At 46.5% G+C, this 18,922-nt stretch overlaps 1 protein-coding gene across 7 annotated transcripts; it reads right to left on the bottom strand.

Annotated features, from left to right (window-relative positions):
- Positions 1-357: 357 nt before the first annotated feature.
- On the bottom strand, positions 358-18,827 carry ECHDC2 (enoyl-CoA hydratase domain containing 2). Of its 7 annotated transcripts, none has more exons than XM_019449260.2 (10): positions 18,584-18,825; positions 13,172-13,239; positions 13,004-13,091; positions 9,990-10,076; positions 9,065-9,157; positions 7,562-7,621; positions 7,157-7,344; positions 3,387-3,437; positions 1,836-1,883; positions 358-959 (listed from the first exon to the last, which is right to left on the bottom strand). In XM_019449260.2, the coding sequence occupies exons 1-10, from the start codon at positions 18,714-18,716 to the stop codon at positions 882-884; spliced, it is 894 nt and encodes a 297-aa protein (XP_019304805.2). In that variant the 5' UTR covers positions 18,717-18,825; the 3' UTR covers positions 358-881. The 7 variants fall into 7 exon arrangements, with proteins under 7 accessions (XP_019304805.2, XP_019304807.2, XP_019304808.2 ...); XM_019449262.2 differs by having other exon boundaries at positions 7,157-7,314; XM_019449263.2 differs by having other exon boundaries at positions 7,157-7,314; positions 7,562-7,618.
- Positions 18,828-18,922: the final 95 nt, after the last annotated feature.

Below are 18,922 nucleotides of genomic sequence, written 5' to 3'. Positions count from 1 at the left end.
GATGCAGCCTTCTCTTTTCCTACCTTGGTACAGGAGGAGGGCTATGAGGATTAGTGTGCATATGTGTTTATCAGCCACCATCATTTCTAAGTGTGTCATCCTCTTGCTCACCTTCCCTCATGCTGTTTCCCTTACCCTTCCTTTCTTTGCCTCAAATGCCTATTGAACGTTCAGGCTTCACTCCAGTGTTACCTGACCATTTCCTGACCCTCCATTCTCTCCTTCATACTTAACCTGCTCCCTTCTCAGTGCTCCTGAGAGCACTGTGTACTGCAGCCATCAAAGATTGCCTGCCACCCTATAGTTTACAAAAAGTTTTCACAGTGATGATTTCATTCGGTTCTCACAAGAGCACTGTACAGTAATAATAACTCACATTTATTGAACATGAGGCATAGGCTTTTTTGTTTTTAACAGTTTCATTTTGCAGCTGAAGAAGCTGAGGCACACAATGAATAACTAGGAGAGCTGGGATCTGCAGTCTGATTCCCGATGCCTGTTCTACCATGACCAGGGTTTCCATATTATCCCTATTGTATGGAGGAAGAAACTGGAGGGTTCTTACAACCTTTTGCGGTCTCTGGTGAGCACCCGATAATTGAGTGGCAGAGGTCAGGCCAGGCCTGAGAGTCAGTAACATAAAGACCCAGAGTGGTCTATTTTAATCCTTAGTTTACCATTCAAATAGGGAGAGACAGATATTCTCCAAAGCTAACTTGACCCCAGTGGTCATCTAGCCCCAGGATAAGGAATAACGAAGGTAGCAGTCGGTGGCATGGTCAGTACCTTAGTATCAGACACCATGCCAGTTGTTTTATATCTGTCATTGTCCTTGTGGGTCTTACCCTTGATGGCTTGCATCTCCCATACTTAAATGGGAGTCATTTGCCAACAAATCTGGGGGGCCGCTTCTCCCTGAAGGCTGCCATGCCCTCTAGCCGGTCCTGGGTGGGGATGTTCTGAAACAACAATACAGAGTATTAATTTGGGGTGGGGTGGGGGGCACAACAGGGCCAGAGGCCAATAAAGACTTACTTAAGCTTGTCCAGCCCATGGCAAGGTCAGAGTCCAAGTCTTTTCATTGTTTCTGAACTCTGGTGATGGGCCAGGCAAAGGTGTGGGCCTGACTTCTTGATCACCTGGGGAAGTTAGGCCACCTCTCTAGCATCTGTGACCTGTCACATTAGCCTCTTGCACACTGCTTACATGCTTCCAGTGGGCTGATAGTCTGCAGGAGTCCAATACGAGGCTGATTGGTAGAGAATGATTAAGTTTTACAGTAAGAAATCTGGCTTTGAATCCTGGTGTGTAGCCAGTTTGCACCAGGTTCTACAAGTCCCCAGACCCCTTGTTTAGGAGTATTTTGGATATTTGTTAACCTGGAGATTAGTATTTTTGACTCACCCAGGAGTCAAGGGCTAAATAAGTCAGCCTTAGGTAACCATCCTCCCCCAATCCTCCACAATTGAACACACACAGCCCGCAGGCTATAACCAAGGCCTTGACATTGCAAGGCCATCCTGGTCTCTACAGCAGCCACTGGTACAGAGACAAAAGAAGTGGCTCTTTGCCAGTTACCTCTACCTGTGTGCTTTGTGACTCTCTGTGCACTAAGTGGGGCAGTATGAGCCACCATTAGATGGCTGGGGACACAGTACCAGGGACCAGTGTGGTTTCCCTAGGACCATCCCACGCTAATTGTGAGAGGGAGTGGCACAGAGTTTAACTCTTCAGGGTGGGAGGAGCCTACTAAACTGGTTATGTATTACACAAGTCTCCCCACTCTGGCCTGCCCTCTGCTTGCAAGTATGTACCAACGGACAGCGGTCACGTACCTGGGCATAGCATATCCCTTCAATGGCCATCCCTGATGCGATGTCCACCTGTGAGAAAGAAGTGGTGCCTGGATCAGCCTGACCTTCTTCCCCTCTGTCTGCTTGGGGTGCCAGCCCACCTTACTGCCTACACCATTTCCTAGTGTTCATGGATTCCTCCAGCAAAGTATTACTGAGGCTTACTGTATGCTAGTCCATAGGAACAGAGATGAATATGATAAGAAATTCCCTACCTGGAGAGGGAACACCATTTGTAGCAGTGATAAAACAATGTTTGGGACAAAGCGGGGCTGTGAGAACTGGGGAGGATTGCACTTGGCCTGGGGAGCTGAGGAGGGTGTATGGAAGCTGTACATAGCCAGTGTTCCTTCCTTCCCATCTGGCTGCCTCTCCACACCTCCTGTCACTCCTGGTAAGTGAACTTCACAGGCTTTCTGTTGTCCTGAGGAGTAAGGCCCTAGGGTTTATGGCCGGGCCCCTGGCAGCTTTCTAGTCTCTACTGCCCAGTGCTTACTGTTACTACCACTTATGGGCACCATTCTAAGAGAAATACCATGTGTGTATAAACCCGTTTACTTTTCACAGCAAGGGTTATTATCCCTACTATACAGCTGAGAAATCAGGCATAGAAAGGTGAAGGTCACAACTATATATGGAGAAGCAGGTCTTTGAATCCAGACAGTCCAGCATCAGAATGCCTGTGCCCCTAACTTACGTGCTGTATAGTCTCATTCACCCCTTACTGCCATTCAGTCAAGTTACTTGTTTATACACGTCTATGCTTTTGCTCATACTCTTCCCGAATTTTTTTTGAACCCTCATCCAACCCAAGGCCCAACCTTACAAAACATTCCCTAACCCAGCAATACCCAGCAGTAGCTGTGTCTGCTTGGTACCCACCCCTGCCTTTTTTTAGTAATCTCTACACCCATCATGGGGCTCAAACTCCTGACCCTAAGATCAAGAGTTGCATACTTTAGTGACTGAGCCAGCCAGGTACCCCTACCTTGTACTAGTGATTGTGTCTGTATCTGTCCTGTTTCCCTACCTTAGGGGAGTGACCATATTTGACTTCTCTCTGTGTCCCAGTTCTCAGCTCAGGTCTAGATTCAGTGTGTAATGGATGAGTTGATGAGTAAGTTGATGTCTGAGGATGGATTAGTAGCATCTAAGGCACCACCCTGAGCCCTATCCTTGAGGCCACCTTACTGACCACCAGCATAAACCCAAGAACATGGACTGGGAGCCACACAGACTTGCATTCTTATTACATTTGTTCTGTGATCCTAGATAAGTCATTTACCCTTTTACTCAAATTACTTTCTCTCCAAGAGAAAGAGATGAGGATAAAATGTAATTCGGAATATCATCTGGCCAAATTTTCCATTTTGTGGGTGGGTAAACTAAGGCACAGAGAGAGGTCAGACTCCATGTTTGTTAGAAAAGTCTGGCTCCTGAGTTGTTTCTAGCTGTGCTCTCAGTCTGCATGAGCCATGAAAGCACTGTTTCCCAGCAATCCCACTGACTTCAGTGGACCCAGAACCTGCTTACATCCATTCCTCTGTCAATGGCTACTTTGCCCAGCCGCACAGCAATGGGTGCCTAGGGAAAAGAAAAGGAAAAAGTCTTAGTTGAGGGGATCAATGCTGATAGTTGAGGGGGAGGGTTGGAATAAAGAGAGGGACCTATCTTCATGGGCGGGGGGAAGAGTCATGGACAGGGAGACAGGTCTGGGTCAAGTTCCAGCTGTTCTGTTACATTTTGTTAGTGTTAGTACTTTCTACTTCTCAGTTGATACTCTCTATCTATAATGAAGGAAGCCTGACTGATCCCTGAGCCTCCCAAGTGTATCTGGGGTTCTTGCCATTTAACCTATCCCCCCCAGTGTGTATAACCTACGATAGTTTACAAAGCGTTTTCCCACCTACAGACTTGCCTAAAGGTGCCACCCACTCTTCAAGGGTGGTGCCATCTTTGAGGTTCAGGGAGGTGAAGCAGTTGGTCCTGTTTGTCCAGAGTGGTGAAGCTTGGATTTGATTCCCAGTCACCTTTCTTACTGCTGCTCTGTTCCCCTACTCATCTCGGCAAATACAAGCCTCTACTGCAAACAGGTTTCACTCCAGCAGGGTGAAAAAAAGGTCAAGATTAGGAACTTGGGCTTTGGGGTCTGACAGGCCTGAGTTGAAATCCCAAGGGACAGTTTACACAGCCACTGGAAGCAGATGTATCAGAGCAGCAACCTGTGGTTCACTGGTCTTGCTTCCGATTAACTTGTGCCACCGCAGGCCTGGCAGTCCATCCCCAGCCTCACTTTAGGCAAAAAATGTATTTATTCCCTATATTGCTCATATAAATTATTTGAAGTTTTTGTAAGTACAACTTTATCAGAAAAAGATTTGTAAAGTCTGTTAACATAGAGGACATAAGTGAAAAGGCTAGCTACATAAACACAAATGACTTCATATTGGGGGAAAATACCATGAATAAAAGGCAAAAATGAAAAACTGGGAAGATGTATTTGTGATGTTTCTGACAGGCAAATGTCCTTGATTTACAAAGAGCTGGTATAAATTTTTTTACGAATATTCACAAGGGTATGAAAAGGTAGTTCACAGAAAAGGAAATATGAACACAAGGGTTATTCAGTTATACTGTTAAAGAAATGCAGCTTAAAAATCTGAGGTGCCCCCTTTCCCCTAAACTAGGTAAGTAGTAAGATATTGGTGATGCCCACTGTTTGCTGAGATTCAGGAAATAGGTATTTGCATACATTATTGATGGAGTGAATTGGTACCATGCTTCTAAGGGCCAGATGTTAGGTGGATGCACATACGCTTTGATGTTTTAATTCCATGTAGGAATCCACCTTACAGATGCACTTCTAGAAGTACACAAAGATGTTCAGTTATGCACTCCAGCCATTTTGGTAGCAAAAAGCAACATAAAATGTTCATCATTAGAGTACTAGTTGAGTAATGATGGCACATCTGTACCATGAATGAAAAAGCGTGCAGTTGTTTTAAAAGAATGAGGTTGATAAGTATATGCTGAAATGGGAAACTCCAAAATATTGGGTAAAAAAAATCAAGGGCTATACTAGTATGTACATTCTAATCTCATTTGTGTAAAAGTTGTTGGCATGACGTGCCTTTGATCTCTCCAGAGGGTCAGGAGAATGGACAACTTCACTTTTTGTTTTATACATTTCCATATTGTTTGAATTCATTACTATTCATATTTTAATTTCATGTTTTTTATATGTCTGTTAGAACTGTATTAGCCTCTGCAAGTGTGCTCCTTGTCTCCCAAACCGTCCTAAAAGGAATTCAGTTCTTTAGATATGTGAGTGTATGTGTATAATATGTATTCCTATATATACAATGAAAATTTTTGGAAGAGTATGTAAATTGTTAACAGTGATCATCTCTGGGGAGGGCTTGGGGAATCTAGAGCTGTTTGGGTGACCACCTATCCTGGTTTGCCAGTGACTGAAGGATTATCAAGATATGGGACTTGCACTTTTAACTGAGACAGCCCTATGGAGACAAGGTCAGCTGGGTCACCCTATTTGTGATTTTTTACTTTATGCCCTTATTCTTCTATTTGATTTGCTTGTCATGAATATGCATTATTATTTAGGTAACTACCTAATAAACTGATTTCTCACCAAAGAAAAGTAAAAACTGTATAGATACGATGTGTGTTGTGTGTGTGTTGAAAATGTGATTTTTTCCCTGAGTGTATGGATACCATTTGACTCCCTAGTCTTGGTGGTTTATCCACTAGAGAGCAGCAGTCTATCACACCATCCTTACACTCATCCTATTTGGGAACCCTCTCATTCTGGGCACCCAATAACTCGCCTAGAAGTTGAAGATTGGGATTAGTGAATGTAAAACTAATTTTTGGTAAGCTGGTGCCTTGGTATACAAAGCTATTTTTAAGTAATGAAATACAAGTAATTAGTAGGAGACCATTGTTTCAGTATATTCAAAAATCTGAAATCTGAATCCTCTTGAGATGAAGCTCAAAGACCCAATTATTCAGTTTATGCAAAAAGACAACCCTACAGTCCACAAGTCTTGCTAGTGCAGTGAGCCACGCGCTACCTTGAGTTTTTTTGTGTTAGTTCAGACTTTTGCTCAAGTGTAATAGAAACCTAGTAGCATTAGAATGGCCCAAGTAACATCATCAGGCTCCATTTGTATGTGATGAAGAAAAGAAAAAGAAATAAAGACAAAACAAATGCTTTCTTTTAAACCAACTCACTATTAATTTTTAAAGTTATAGTCCTTGCCCTCAAAGAACACCTGAAAGTTATGAGGGAGGATTATTTAAATTTAAGAGAGACAAAGTATTTTTTCCAAAATAAAATACTTATTTTCGTGATTAATTCAAATACTTTTTTCTGTTAATATTAAAATGATAATATATGGTTAACAGTTTTATAAGCTTATCTGTTTTATAAATGTAAATTTTTTGTGTTGGAAATGCATTAAGTATTTAAGTTTTAAAAATTTTGTATGTATTCTGCACTCTTAAGAATACCAGTTTTTATATTGTATTTTGTAGTATACAAAATAAAAGCCCAAATGCCAGTATTGTCTTTTTTTCTGGTATTGCAATCACTTTTTGTGACCTTGATGAGCAAGTCACTTAACCTTTCTGGGTCTGTTGTATTACAAATACAACATGGATAATCAACTCGGCTGGATTGTACTAGTGATTGAGAAACTCTTAAAATACCTGGGATTGTGTCTGATGGATAGGAAGCGCTCCATATGGGCTAAGTCATTATAAAACCTAGCTCCATTTCAAGCTGCTTTCATATGGAAACTTGGGACCTTCCTCCAGGTCCCAGCAGTGAGAAGTGAGAAGCCAGCAGTGAGAGGCTCTCCAGTCCTTGGAGACCCCATCAGCCAGATTCTGGCTGCCCTGCTAAAGGCTTTGGGCCTGGAAGCAGGTAGGATTACACCTAGCTGGGGTCGTAACACATGTCCTACATGATACATGGGAATTTCTCTGTGCTATGTTGGGAAAGATAAGCTTGTAGTTCTTTATCTGCTTTAGAATCTTGCTTTATAGTTTTGGGGACATTTTATTGCAGTACTGTCTGATCTAGTAGCCACTAACCACATGTAGCTATTAACATTTGACATGGCGGAAGTGTAACTGAGAAACTAAATTTTTAATTAAATTTAAGTCCAGTTAAGTGGATCTTGTGTGTCCTCACAGGACGCACCCCCTCGCCTCCCCACAGGTGTACACATACACACCCCCTCCCGTGGCACAGGCTCTCCTGTGCTAGGCTGCTACCTCACCTGGGGCAGGATCTCCTGGGCCAGCGCTCTTGCCCGGTGGTAGGCAGCATTGCCCTCCTCATTCTGGGGAACAGTGTGGTTCACCAACCCCAGGGCTTGAGCCTGTGCACCACTCAGTCTTCGGCCTGTGAAGATGAGCTCCTTTGCCAGGGCCACCCCTAGACATCGAGGCAGCCTCTGAGTCCCTCCTGCCAGGATGGAGTACGGGTGGTAAATCGACATAGGAAGTGGGAGCCCAGAGGAGCCCAGTCTGGGATGCAGCCAAGACTTCTCAGAGGAACAGATTCTGAGTTAGGATGGAAGGGCAGAGCCCAGAACATAAGGCAAAGGATGGAAGCAGGGGAGTAGCTTGGATAGAGTGGGAATGGGTAAGTAGAGAAGGATGGGTGCTGTGGGTACAGTTACCTGCTCCTGGGAGGAGCCCTCGGGTGGTCTCAATCAGCCCCATGACAGCCGAGGAAGCTGCTTAAACAGAACAGAGTGAAGCACCCATGCTGTCCTGCAGTGCCAGTCCCCAGAGAGAAGAGTCCTCTGCCCCTAGGCTCACCCCTCCAGCCAACCACTTCTGTCATGGGCTGGCCGCAGCAGACCTCCCCAGACTCTGCCTTGGCAAGAGCCCTAACATAGAAGTCAGGAGGCCTAGGCCCTCATCCTGCCTCCTCTGGCGGTGGAGGTATGCATCCAAGCAAATCTCACCCTTTCTGAGCCTCATTCATAGGTGGAAAAAATATGGTTACTCTTCTGCCATCGTCAGAGAGCTGCTAAGGATCAAACGAGGTACTGGTGCTTGTAACAAGGAAGGGGTTCTTGGGACCCCCCAGTGCCTATTTGTGGGTTAATGGATTCTCTGTCTCATGGACCCTTAGCTCTGGCCTGGCCTATAGTATCATGACTTACGCTCACACCACAGTTATTCCTCCCAGCTTTTCATCAGCCTGAAAATTCCCATGTTTCAGTCCACTTCTCCTTTTGAGTTCTACTTCCTCTAAGGAGCTCCCTTGTGTGTCCCACCCCACAGGCTTCTCCTGAATTCCCTCACGGACCATCTGAACCATGCAGTCTGGCAGCAGGGAATGGCCAATACTCCTGCCTATGAGGGGTTTTATAGTCACTCTCTGCCATCTACCCAAACCCTGCAAGTTAGTTGCCCTAAACATGGGCACATGAGAAACAGAGTTGGAGCTATGATCTGACTTGGTAATTTGATACCTTCTCTTTGATATGCATCATGTAGATGCTACCTCTGTGCCTGGAGTTACACATTTCTAAATGTTCTACCTGGAGTGGCAGGAAAAAGCAGTGAAAGGAAGAGAGTAGCACCAGATAGCACTCAGACTTTCTGCCAAGAAGGGCACACTAACCAGCAAGTCTGTAAGGTTAAAGGCAATCATCTTTTTCATCCCCTCCCTCCACTCTTCAAACTCAACCGCTCTGAACAAGTATTGCAACACTTGCCTGGTACCAGTGAACCAGAGGGCAGTGTTTCTGCCCAGGCATGTTTGTGATTAACTGGGCTGGTGACAAACTGCCCCCATGGTTCTTTGTGCAAAACATGACAAATAAATCTGGCTTGCATAGAACCGGAAAGTTGAACAATTAATCTTTTCCTCAGTCTCCCCTCCCTGCGTTTTTGTTGATTGTCCTCTCGCCAACTGCTGTGGGGTTGGTAGAAGCATTCCTGAGGTGAAGGAGGCTGGTTCTGAAGAGTAAAAGGTACTATAGCAGTCAGTGGCTGGGCCAGGAGGGAAACCAGTTTCCCCCAAACTTGCTCTGTATCTCTCACGTTACATTTAGTTTTGCTGTTGATTGGAAAGCTCAGAGCAGTGGCTAACTTTGCAGAATCTCCAGACTTACCCTGCTTTACTTCTTCCCTTCTCACCCTGTCCCACCTCTTCTTCTGCCCAGTACCTGCTACTCGGAGATCACAGGCCAGGGCAAGTTCCAGGCCTCCACCCAAGGCAAACCCGTCCATAGCCGCAATAGTGGGTGCCGGGAAGGCTGCTGTGGAGATGAAGAAGGGCTCAGCCTGAGAGGCCCTAGCAGGACCAGAACAGGGACTCAAGGTTGGAAAGGGGCTAGCTGGTTGGGACAGAGGGCCTCATGGGTCCCAGGTTTGGAACCTTACCTGGTACCTCAGCCAGGTTATCTTAGAAGTTGGTTTTTCTATTGGGGAAAGTTGGGAAATTAGCTGGGCTACTGGGGTGGGGAGATGGGCTGAATGATCCGTGCTCAGGCCCACTCTCCTGCTGGCCTCCCCAGACCAGCCTTTCTGCACTTCCTCCAAGTTCTGTGTGCCAAGCCCCATGCTGGGTGCTGAAAACATAGAATTGAATAGATATGGGGAAGGCAGATCTGTAAACAGACAATGATGACCCATGGTAATCAGTGCTCTGATAAAGAAATCTTGGAGAACCAGTCCGGGAAGGCTTCCTGGTGGTTTTAAAGAATGAGTAAAAAGTTCAGGTGGCCAAGGAGGGATATTCCAGGCAAAAAGAGCAGTAATTATCAAAGCCCGAAGGCCTGCAGCCTGAAATCTGACTCCACTGGAATAGCTGGGCTTGAACCCTGAGGGTAGAGAGGTGGGAAGGTCAGAACTAGCAGGACACAAAGGTTGAGCACCAGAGCCCCCTCCGGGAGAAATGCCCTCTGAACTCTCTTGTCCCTTTCCACCTTGTAGAATTCTTTGTGCCATTCCTCCTGGGAGAGTCATCTGTCTTCACAGAGCTCACAACAGAAACTGTCCTCTCTTTACAGTAGAGGATGGTAGGTGTGGTGGGGCTGGGATCAGCAGGGCCCCTGAACGCCCTCCTCCAACCCACTCCAAGACCCTCACCAATCTCATTCATCAGGCCTCGGAGCCGCTGGACAAAGATCCCCACTTCCGCCTCACTCATCTGCTCCCGCTCCTTCAGGTCTGCACCTGCAGATAGTGAGGGGGTGGTGACAGCCCTTGGGAAATGACCTATTACTGAATCCCAGGTTGTTAAAGGACCCAGCAAAGGTGACTTGAGAGGCAGAGAGGAAGGCGAAATCTCAGGGAGGAAGGCATGGGCCAGGAAGCCAGGGAGGAAAGTGGGGGGCGGGTGGTGTGTCAAAAAAGGACAGGTGCAACAACAACAAAAAGGTCAGTTGGACTTCATTAGAATTAAAAACTTTTGTGCATCGAAGGACACTATCAAGAGAGTGAAAAGACACCCCGTGGAATGAAGAATATACCAGCAATTTACATATCTGATAAGGCATTAATATCTAGGATACCTAAGGAACTCTTAGAACTCAACAACCAAAACCACAAAGGACAAAGGGCTCAAATAGACATTTCTTCAAAGAAGACATATACAGATGGGCAATAAACGCAAGCAAGAAAAGATGTTCAACATCATTAGTCATTAGGGAAATGCAAATTGAATCCACAATGAGAAACCAACCTCACACCGTTTAGGATGGTTATTCTAAAAAACCACAGAAATAGAAAGTAAGTGTTGGCATGGATGTGGAGAACGCTGGTGCATTGCTGGTGGGAATGTGAAATGATGCAGCTGCTGTGGAAAACACGTGGGCAGTTCCTCAAAAAGTTATTCGTAGAATTACTATATGACCCAGCAGTGTCACTCTTAAAAGATTTAACAGCAAAGACTCAAACAGAGACTTGCATACCAATTTTCATAGCAGCACTATTCACAATACCCAAAAGGTATAAACAACCCAGGGCACATCAAGATAGATAAAACGTAGTATAAATACAATGGAATATGATTCAGCCATAAAAAGGAATGAAGTTCTGACATGCTCTGACATGTTCACTATGGGTGAACCTTGAGGATATTATGCTAAGTAAAAAAAGCCAGATACAAAAGAACAAATGTATGATTCCACTTGTATGAGGTATCTAGAATAGGCAAATTCATAGAGATAGAAAGTACAACAGAGATTATCAGGGGCTGGTGGGGGGAGGAGGAATGGAGAGGGATTGCTTAATAGGTACAGAATTTGGGATGATAAAAGATTTCTGGAATTGGACAGTGGTGATAGTTGCATGGCCATGTGAATGTACTCAGTGCCACTTTATTTTATACTTAAAAATGGTTAAAGTGTAAACTCTGTGTAATTTATTTATTTACCACAATTTAAAATATATATGATAATATTTAAAATGTATTATTTCTTGGGGCGTCTGGGTGGCTCAGTCAGTTGGGCATCTGACTTCCATTCAGGTCATGATCTCACGGTTCGTAGGTTCAAGCCCTACATCAGGCTCCACGGTGATAGTATGGAGCCTGCTTGGGATTCTCTCTCTCTCTTTCTCTCTCTGCTCCTCCCCCCTCCCCCATGCTTTCTCTCTCTCCCGCTCTTTCAAAATAGATAAACAAATTTAAACATCAAAAATGTATTATTTCTTCCCAGTTTTATTGAGAAATAATTGACATCTTGATTTTTTAAGGTTTATTTATTTTGAGAGAGAGAGTGCATGAGAGCGGGGGTGGGGGGGGAGAGAGAGAGAGAGAGAGAGAGAGAGAGAGAGAGAATCCCAAGCAGGCTCTGTGCTGTCAGCCCAGAGCCCGATGTGGGGCTCAATCCCACAACCCTGAGATCATAACCCAAGCCAAAATCAAGAGTCGGACGCTTAACTGACTGAGCCACCCAGGTGCCCCAACATATTACTTTTTGATAGGAGGGGTCAGTGTGGTCCAAGGAGACTACAAAGTCAAGATGAGAGAACTGACAAGCAAGTGCAGGATACAGTGGGATGGAGTTGGGAAGGACTTTGGTAAGAGTAGTACCATGGCAGAGTCATCAAAGGCCAGATGGCAGGGGGCTGAGGTGGGAGTAGGGAGTGAATATATTCTCTTCACATCTGAAACTATGGGAATTCAGAGCTGACAGCCCTTGCATGTCTTTGATTAGTCCCAGCCCCTCAAAGACAGATGGAGAAACTGAGGCTAAAGAGGGGTAGGGACTATCCCAGGATTCCAGAACAAGTCAGAGACAGACCCAGACCTCCTGCAGCCATCCCCCCAACCCCTCCACTTCCCTGTGCTTAGCTGGGATAGTGGGGCTACTGGGACCTTCATAGAGAAGGTCAGACAGGCATAGAGCTGAAGGAGGAAGCCAGGGTAGAGTGAGGCCCTCATCCTCAGCTGCGTCAGAGGCAGCTGCGTCAGGCAGACCCCTCTGCATACTTGTGCCAGGGAAGACCCCAAACTGGGCACTGTGATCCCGACAGCTCAGACCTAGAGACTGAGCCATATCATCTTGAAATGCCATGTTCTTCCCATCCTACCCATCCATGGCCTCTTCTCACCTCCTCAGTGACTCCTGCTATCCCTTCCCCAATCACCCCATAGTGGGTTCTTAGCTCAGCTCAGTGCATCTCTCACTCACTTGCTTCTTGTTGTGGGGATGTGAGTCAGTGTTTTGTGTCTTTGAAACAGAAGTTGGTGATGCTTGCCCTACTGTGAGGACCAAATTGTCCAGGGGCAGTGGAGAGTTTTGGCGACAGGAACTGAGATCTTGTGGGTGGGCAAAGGGGCACAGAGTACCTTCTTGGCCACAGACCTTGTCAATGTCACAGCACTTAGTTTCCTCAGTGAAGTGTCAGAACAGAGCATGATGTAGCAGAAAGAATAAGGATTTGAGGGTCAGAGGGGCCAAGTTAAAATTGAATTCTATTCTACCTCTTACTAGCTGTGTAACACTAGGCGAGGCATTTTACCTCTGAGTATTTGAGTTCACATCTATAAAATGGGAATAATAAGTCCTATGCTAGAGCTGACCTACGCCCCCAACCCCCTATAGGCTGGTGGGAACCCTGCTAGCCCTGGGGTAGAGGCAAGGGAGGAAACCCACCTGCACAGAACACACCCTTCACTCCACTTCTGAATAGCAGAACGCGTACTTGCTGGTCCTCCCGCAGCCGGGCCAGAGCTTCCAGAAGCTGCAGAGGAGATCTTTTCAGGTATCTCCCAGCCCAGCCCTAGCCCAGCCCCCACCCACCCTGGTGCTGCCCTTTCTCACCTCACTGACCAAGACATTCCCCAGGGCATTACGGGCACTTGGTCTGTTCATCAGGATCTCCGTGATTCCTGCAGGTGACAGGGCAGCCTTGGGTGAGCCAGCTGGCCTGCTCACTCCTGGGCTGGGGCCTGGAGGCAGCTGCCTGGATTCTTGGTGGCCTCTACCCTTGATGAGCAGTGTGACTTAGAGCGAGTCACAGACACCCAGGCTTCAGTTTCCCTGACCATAACATGGAGAGAATAACCCCTTGCTCTTTCTCCCTCACAGAAGTGAAAGGGCTTGTAACCCCCATGGAGCAACACGGAGAGACGGACAACAATGACCACTGCATTGGTTCCTACCTGCTTCTGCTGTTATTATACACACAAACACACAGGCAAGTCAGGAGGGCTTTCACATGCTCATCTGCCCCTTCTCCACCTTCCACACCCCCTGTGTGCTTGCCTCCTGTATACCCAGAACTGCTCTGCATATTTGACTAGCCCAGAACTCTCCCTGGAGCTCTAAGCCTGAATACACAGTTGCCCACTTGATGTCTTGACCAACCGGTCAAAAAAATGATCAATCTTTTCTCCTGTTCCCTTTGTGAGTAAATGATCTATCAACTCAGAAGTCCCTTCTTCCTCACCCATGGAATTTACTCAGTCTCCAATGCCAGTTCAACCACTTAAATGACATCTCAGATACTTCAGCTAATATCCCTCCTTGCAGCCAGCAACCTGTAAGGGTTCTTTACTACATGGATCACCCAAAATTGGCCCTCCTGCCTTCGGTCTTGCTTCCCCTCCCTACTCCACATTCATTCCTCATTTGGGTCAGAGTCCTCTTTCTAACCCAAATCCAACCATGACCCTCCCTTTCCCTTTTCACCAAAATTAAGCCAAATTCCTTAATACCACCCAAAAGATGCCCCCCCCCCTCCACCCCAATATGGCCATTGCATCCTACTCTGGCCTCAACTCACCCCCACAATCTGGGCCAGTTGTAGAGAAGACAGACCAGTTCTGGGCAAGGGCTCAAATACTCTCATACCTTCTTGGTTGTATCCCCTCCTGTATTTACCTATCCTTTGGCCTTCAAAGACCCCTTAGTATTTTCCCCCAGGGTCCTGAGCCTTGTCTGTGAAATAAGCAGTATTTATTAAGATGGCATTCTCAGTGTGAGTTAATCTGAGACACAGAAGGGACAATAAAAGTTTTGGAGCGCTCAAGGGACAGGGTTTCCAGCCAGGAGTTAGAGAACTGTGGTTCAGGACAGAAATCTATAACATGCAGACTAGGCTGGCTTCCTTAGCCTCCCCAGAAACCTTCAAAGAGTTCTTTGAGCCCAACAGGTCTGGAGGTCCCACAGAACTCAGATGTCCCCAGGGTCTTCTCCAGCTCTAATGCTCCATGAAAGAAAATGCTGCAACTCTGGGGAAGGGAAACTCTGGTAGATACAAAGAAACCACATCAGAGGGATTGAGGAAAACAGTCTAGAGGTCCAACATCTTTGTGGCAGACAGGCCCCATCTTCATATCCTCAATAATCTCCTTCCCTAGAGTGTGGGCAGGGCCCCGTGAATTGCTTCTAACCAACAGAATACAGCTAAACTCATAAAATGTCACTTTGAAGATTAAAATTTAATGATATGGCAAAGGAGATGAGATGTTCATTCTATAATTAGGTTACAATGTATATAAGACTCTGTCTTGCTAGGGCATACTAGAGAAACTAGTGGACCTATAGAGAGGGTCCTGTGGCAAAGAACTATAGGCTGCCCCCAGGAGCTGCGAGACACCCCCCAGACCAACAGGAAGAAAACAGGACTTCAGTCCTACAACCACAGGAGGTGACTTCTATCAATGGGAGGAGCTTGGAAGCAGATCTCTCCCTGGTCAAGCCTATGAGGAGACCATACCCCTGGCCAATTCTTGGATTGTGGCCTAGTAAAACCCTGAAGTAGAGAACCCAGCTACATTGTGCCTGGACTTCTGATCTATAGGAACTATAAGATAATACATGTGTGTTATTTTAAGCAATAAAATTTGTGGTAATTTGTTATCCTCAGGCAATATCCTGAGATTGATAGACGTTCTTCTCTCCTCTTCACTTTCCTATTCTGTCTTGCCTTTCTGGCTGATGTCTCCCATATTTCATCTTTGTCCCCTCTCTCCATCTCTATCTCCTTCTTTCAGAATACAAATGGGGTGCTTGGCTCATGTCACAGCTTAGTCATATACTACTAGTTCCACTGGTCTTGGGCAAGTTGCTTTACCCTCTGGTCTTCAATTTCCTAATCCATAAGTAGAAATAATAAAAAGGGGGGCGCCTGGGTGGCTCAGTTGCTTAAGCGGCTGACTTCAGCTCAGGTCACGATCTCACAGTTCGTGGGTTTGAACCCCATGTTGGGCTGTGCGCTGACAGCTCAGAGACTGAAGCCTGCTTCCGATTCTGTGTCTCCCTCTTTCTCTGCCCCCACCCCCCACTTGCGCTCTGTCTGTTTCTCAAAAACAAATAAACATTAAATTTTTTTTTAATAATAAAAAGGTTGTTATGAGGATTAAAAGAGATAATGCCTTGGGGCACCTAGCTGGCTCAGTCAGTAGGGAATGCAACTCTTGATCTTGGGGTTGTAAATTTGTTTGTAAATCTTGGGTGTAGAGAGTACTTAAAAATAAAATCTTAAAAAAAGAGAGAGATAATGCCCATAAGTGCTTAGCCAGAGTTTGTGAGTGAGCAGTGAGCAGGAAAAATGCATAGATGCTAGGGAAACTCTAGGATTTAATAGAAGGAATGAACTCCAAGCTGGGAGCTATGAGGAGCCAGACAGGGTTATGTTTGGCTTTCATTTAATTTGCACTTATCACATGTCAAGTCCTGGAGAAATAGGGAGGAATCAGCCATGGTCCCTGACTTTCTAGTCAAGCCCTGATTCTGGGAACATTGCCCTTGCTGGACCTCCACAGTAAGGATAGGTGTGTACTATACCCTCCCCACTCTTACCTAGAAATTAGACCTTGAAAGGGACAGAAAATTCTTGTTTCCCAGAAAAAGTCAACAGGAACCACTGTAAGGTATTAGAGACCCACTCTTTTTACAACCCCTTACTATATAGAAGGGGAAATTCAGGCCCAGAAGAGAATGTGCCTAATAGCTGGACCCACCTAGCAATCCTCACTCTCTAAGAGTTAATAACCTATGTGAGAGATAAGTTTAGATACATGGAAAGTAATGGGAAAATGGGAAGGAGGGAGTATGTAATTCCATAAGGACTTACATAAGCAGAGTGGAAAGAGAATCCAAGTGAACAAAACAGAGGTGGGACAGTTTGAAATGAACCCAATGCACTGAAGAGATAAGATGGAAAGGTAAGGTTGTGGTGGAGAACGTTGAACGCCCAGCTAAGGAGTTGGGTAGAGCCATAAGAAGAGCCAAGAGTGGTTAAAAAGGGAATCCCATTTTCAAGGACAACAGAAAAATGTGACAATGTTGTGGTGTCGTCAGCTCAAGTGGAAGCAGAACCTGTGGCTTCTAACATGAATATCAAATGACCCCAAATCACTTTAGGTTGGTGGAAGGTGGGGGGATGGAGGTAGGGAGGGGGTGGTGGCGGTGTTCTCCTTTGTGAGTCTCTTCCTGCTGCCTCCTCCATTGTGGTTTCTCCCTGGTTTCCTTCCTCCGTGGTTTCCTTCCTCAATGACTTCCTCCTGCCTTCTATATGCCCTCTGGCAAGGGCAGCCGTTTAATCTGCTAATCCTTGTTATTTGTGGATAAAACATTCTGTATTTGCAAGTGAGCCCTAATTTGACATATGATAGTTTTTTGGTTTTTGGTTTTTTTTAATTGATGTAGAAGTCTGTCTTTTGAGTCAATACTAAAGAAGTAGTGATGATCTAATAGTTGAGAAAACAGGTTTTGAAATCAGATCTGGTTCAAACTGCCTAACCTTTGCCTCAATTTCTTAATCTGTAAAGTAGGGAGAATAATTATAACAATCTCAAAGCAAGTGCTGTTGTGTTTTGCAATGAACTAAGCATGAGAGTAAGGAGTATTCTCTAAGAACCAACAATCCTAAGCACCTGGGTGGCTCAGTCGGTTAAGTGTCTGACTTCAGCTCAGATCATGATCTCACAGTTTGTGAGTTCGAGCCCCATGTCAGGCTCTGTACTGACAGTGCGGAGCATGGAGCCTGCTTTGAGTTCTGTGTCTCCTCTTTCTGCCCCTCCCTTGCTCTCTCTCTCTCTCAAAAATAAATAAACATTAAAAAAACAAAACAAAAAAGAACCAACAATCCCAAATGGCTAGAGGAAGACCCTTCATGTCCATGTCCAGGATGCACTCTACAGAACAGTATACAACAGCAGGGAGCAAGAAACTGGATTTGTATGGCAAAGCAGCTCTTCAAAACTTAGTATCAACCAGGGGAAAAAAGGAAGAAATACGAGTTATATAGTAGTTATATAGTACGACGATATGTACTTTAAAACTGTAAATTAAAACACAAACTATGCTACATCAAACTCAGGGAGAGAGTTGGGACTGGGGAGAAAGTAAAGCCAAGAAAATGGCTTTGCCCTTATGGTAACACGCAGAGGACTGAGGGGTGTTAATGCCACTGAATGCACTTTGACATCCCCTTGCACCCCAGCAAAAAACAAAACACCCATAGTGGAAAATGGAGGGCTGCCTGGGTGGCTCAGTAAGTTAAGCATCCCACTCTTGATCTCACCTCAGGTCTTGATCTCAGGGTAGTGAGTTCAAGCCCCACTTCGAGCTTAGGGCTCCGCGTGAAGCCTACTTAGGAAAAAAAAAGTTCTCTGCCAGTGACCAGCACGAACTTTCTCCTTTGACTCAGAGTGTAAAAGTCCGCCAGCCAAGGCCAGCCACAGCAGGGCCAGAGCGCATGGAGACTTGCCCAGGTCTTTGCTCCTCCTCTGCTCTCCTCCCTCTTCTTCCCTGCATGGCGAGCCAGATTGGCTCCGCCCCCTCGGCGCTCTGGAAACTAGCCAGGACTCTTGGCCGACGGCACAGCAGGCCTTTTAAAGTTACTGGGTGGAAGCGGTGAGGGGTGGGGGTCGCCGGTGCTTGGTCTATCGCTGAGCGAGTCTCCGTCCCTCCGTCACAGCCCCAGGCCTTCGAATGGGGGACTAAGGGACTTAGATTGACCTGGAGCTCCACCTCAACTAGGGTCTGGGCGGCTAGTGACGGGGCCACCCACCTCCCCGGCCTTAGGAAGGCGTGGGGAGCCTTGACTGGGAAACCGCACATTCGGGATCAAATCCTTAAACGACCCGCCTTCCCCTTACTGGTCTGTGTTCCCGCGTGTAGTGGGCCGCTCTGGCCATGGCTTCGGCCCTGGCAGCAGCGCCAGGAGCCCGGCCCGGACCCGTCGCGTCTCCCCCCTGGGCGCTCCCGCGACAGCGCACTTACCTTGGTCTGGACCTGCCAGGGCGCGCACTTGGATCTCCGGGTCCCCAGCCGCCCCATCGGAGGCGCAGCTGCGGGTCTGAAGGGGTCTCCAGGGGCGTGGAAGGCGCAGGGCACTGGTCAGGGCTCGCAGCATCTGGGCGCAGGCTGGGAAGGTGCCAAGGGCCCCTCCACTGCTCCCTCCTCTCTCGCTGAAAGCTTGCAGCGGCGCCCCCACGTTTCGCAAACTGCTCCACCTATGGGCGGAGAGCACAACGCAGTTTTTCTCGCCTCTTGACTCTCAGAGCCCTGGAGCCCTGGCTAGGTAAAGCCCGGCTCCTCTGTGTGCTTTGGGACAAGGAT

Source organism: Panthera pardus, unplaced genomic scaffold (assembly GCF_024362965.1).
Source record: "Panthera pardus isolate Hobbes unplaced genomic scaffold, ASM2436296v1 HiC_scaffold_11, whole genome shotgun sequence".
Classification (NCBI taxonomy): Eukaryota; Metazoa; Chordata; class Mammalia; order Carnivora; family Felidae; genus Panthera; species Panthera pardus.
This window is presented reverse-complemented; position numbering and strand designations above follow the sequence as displayed.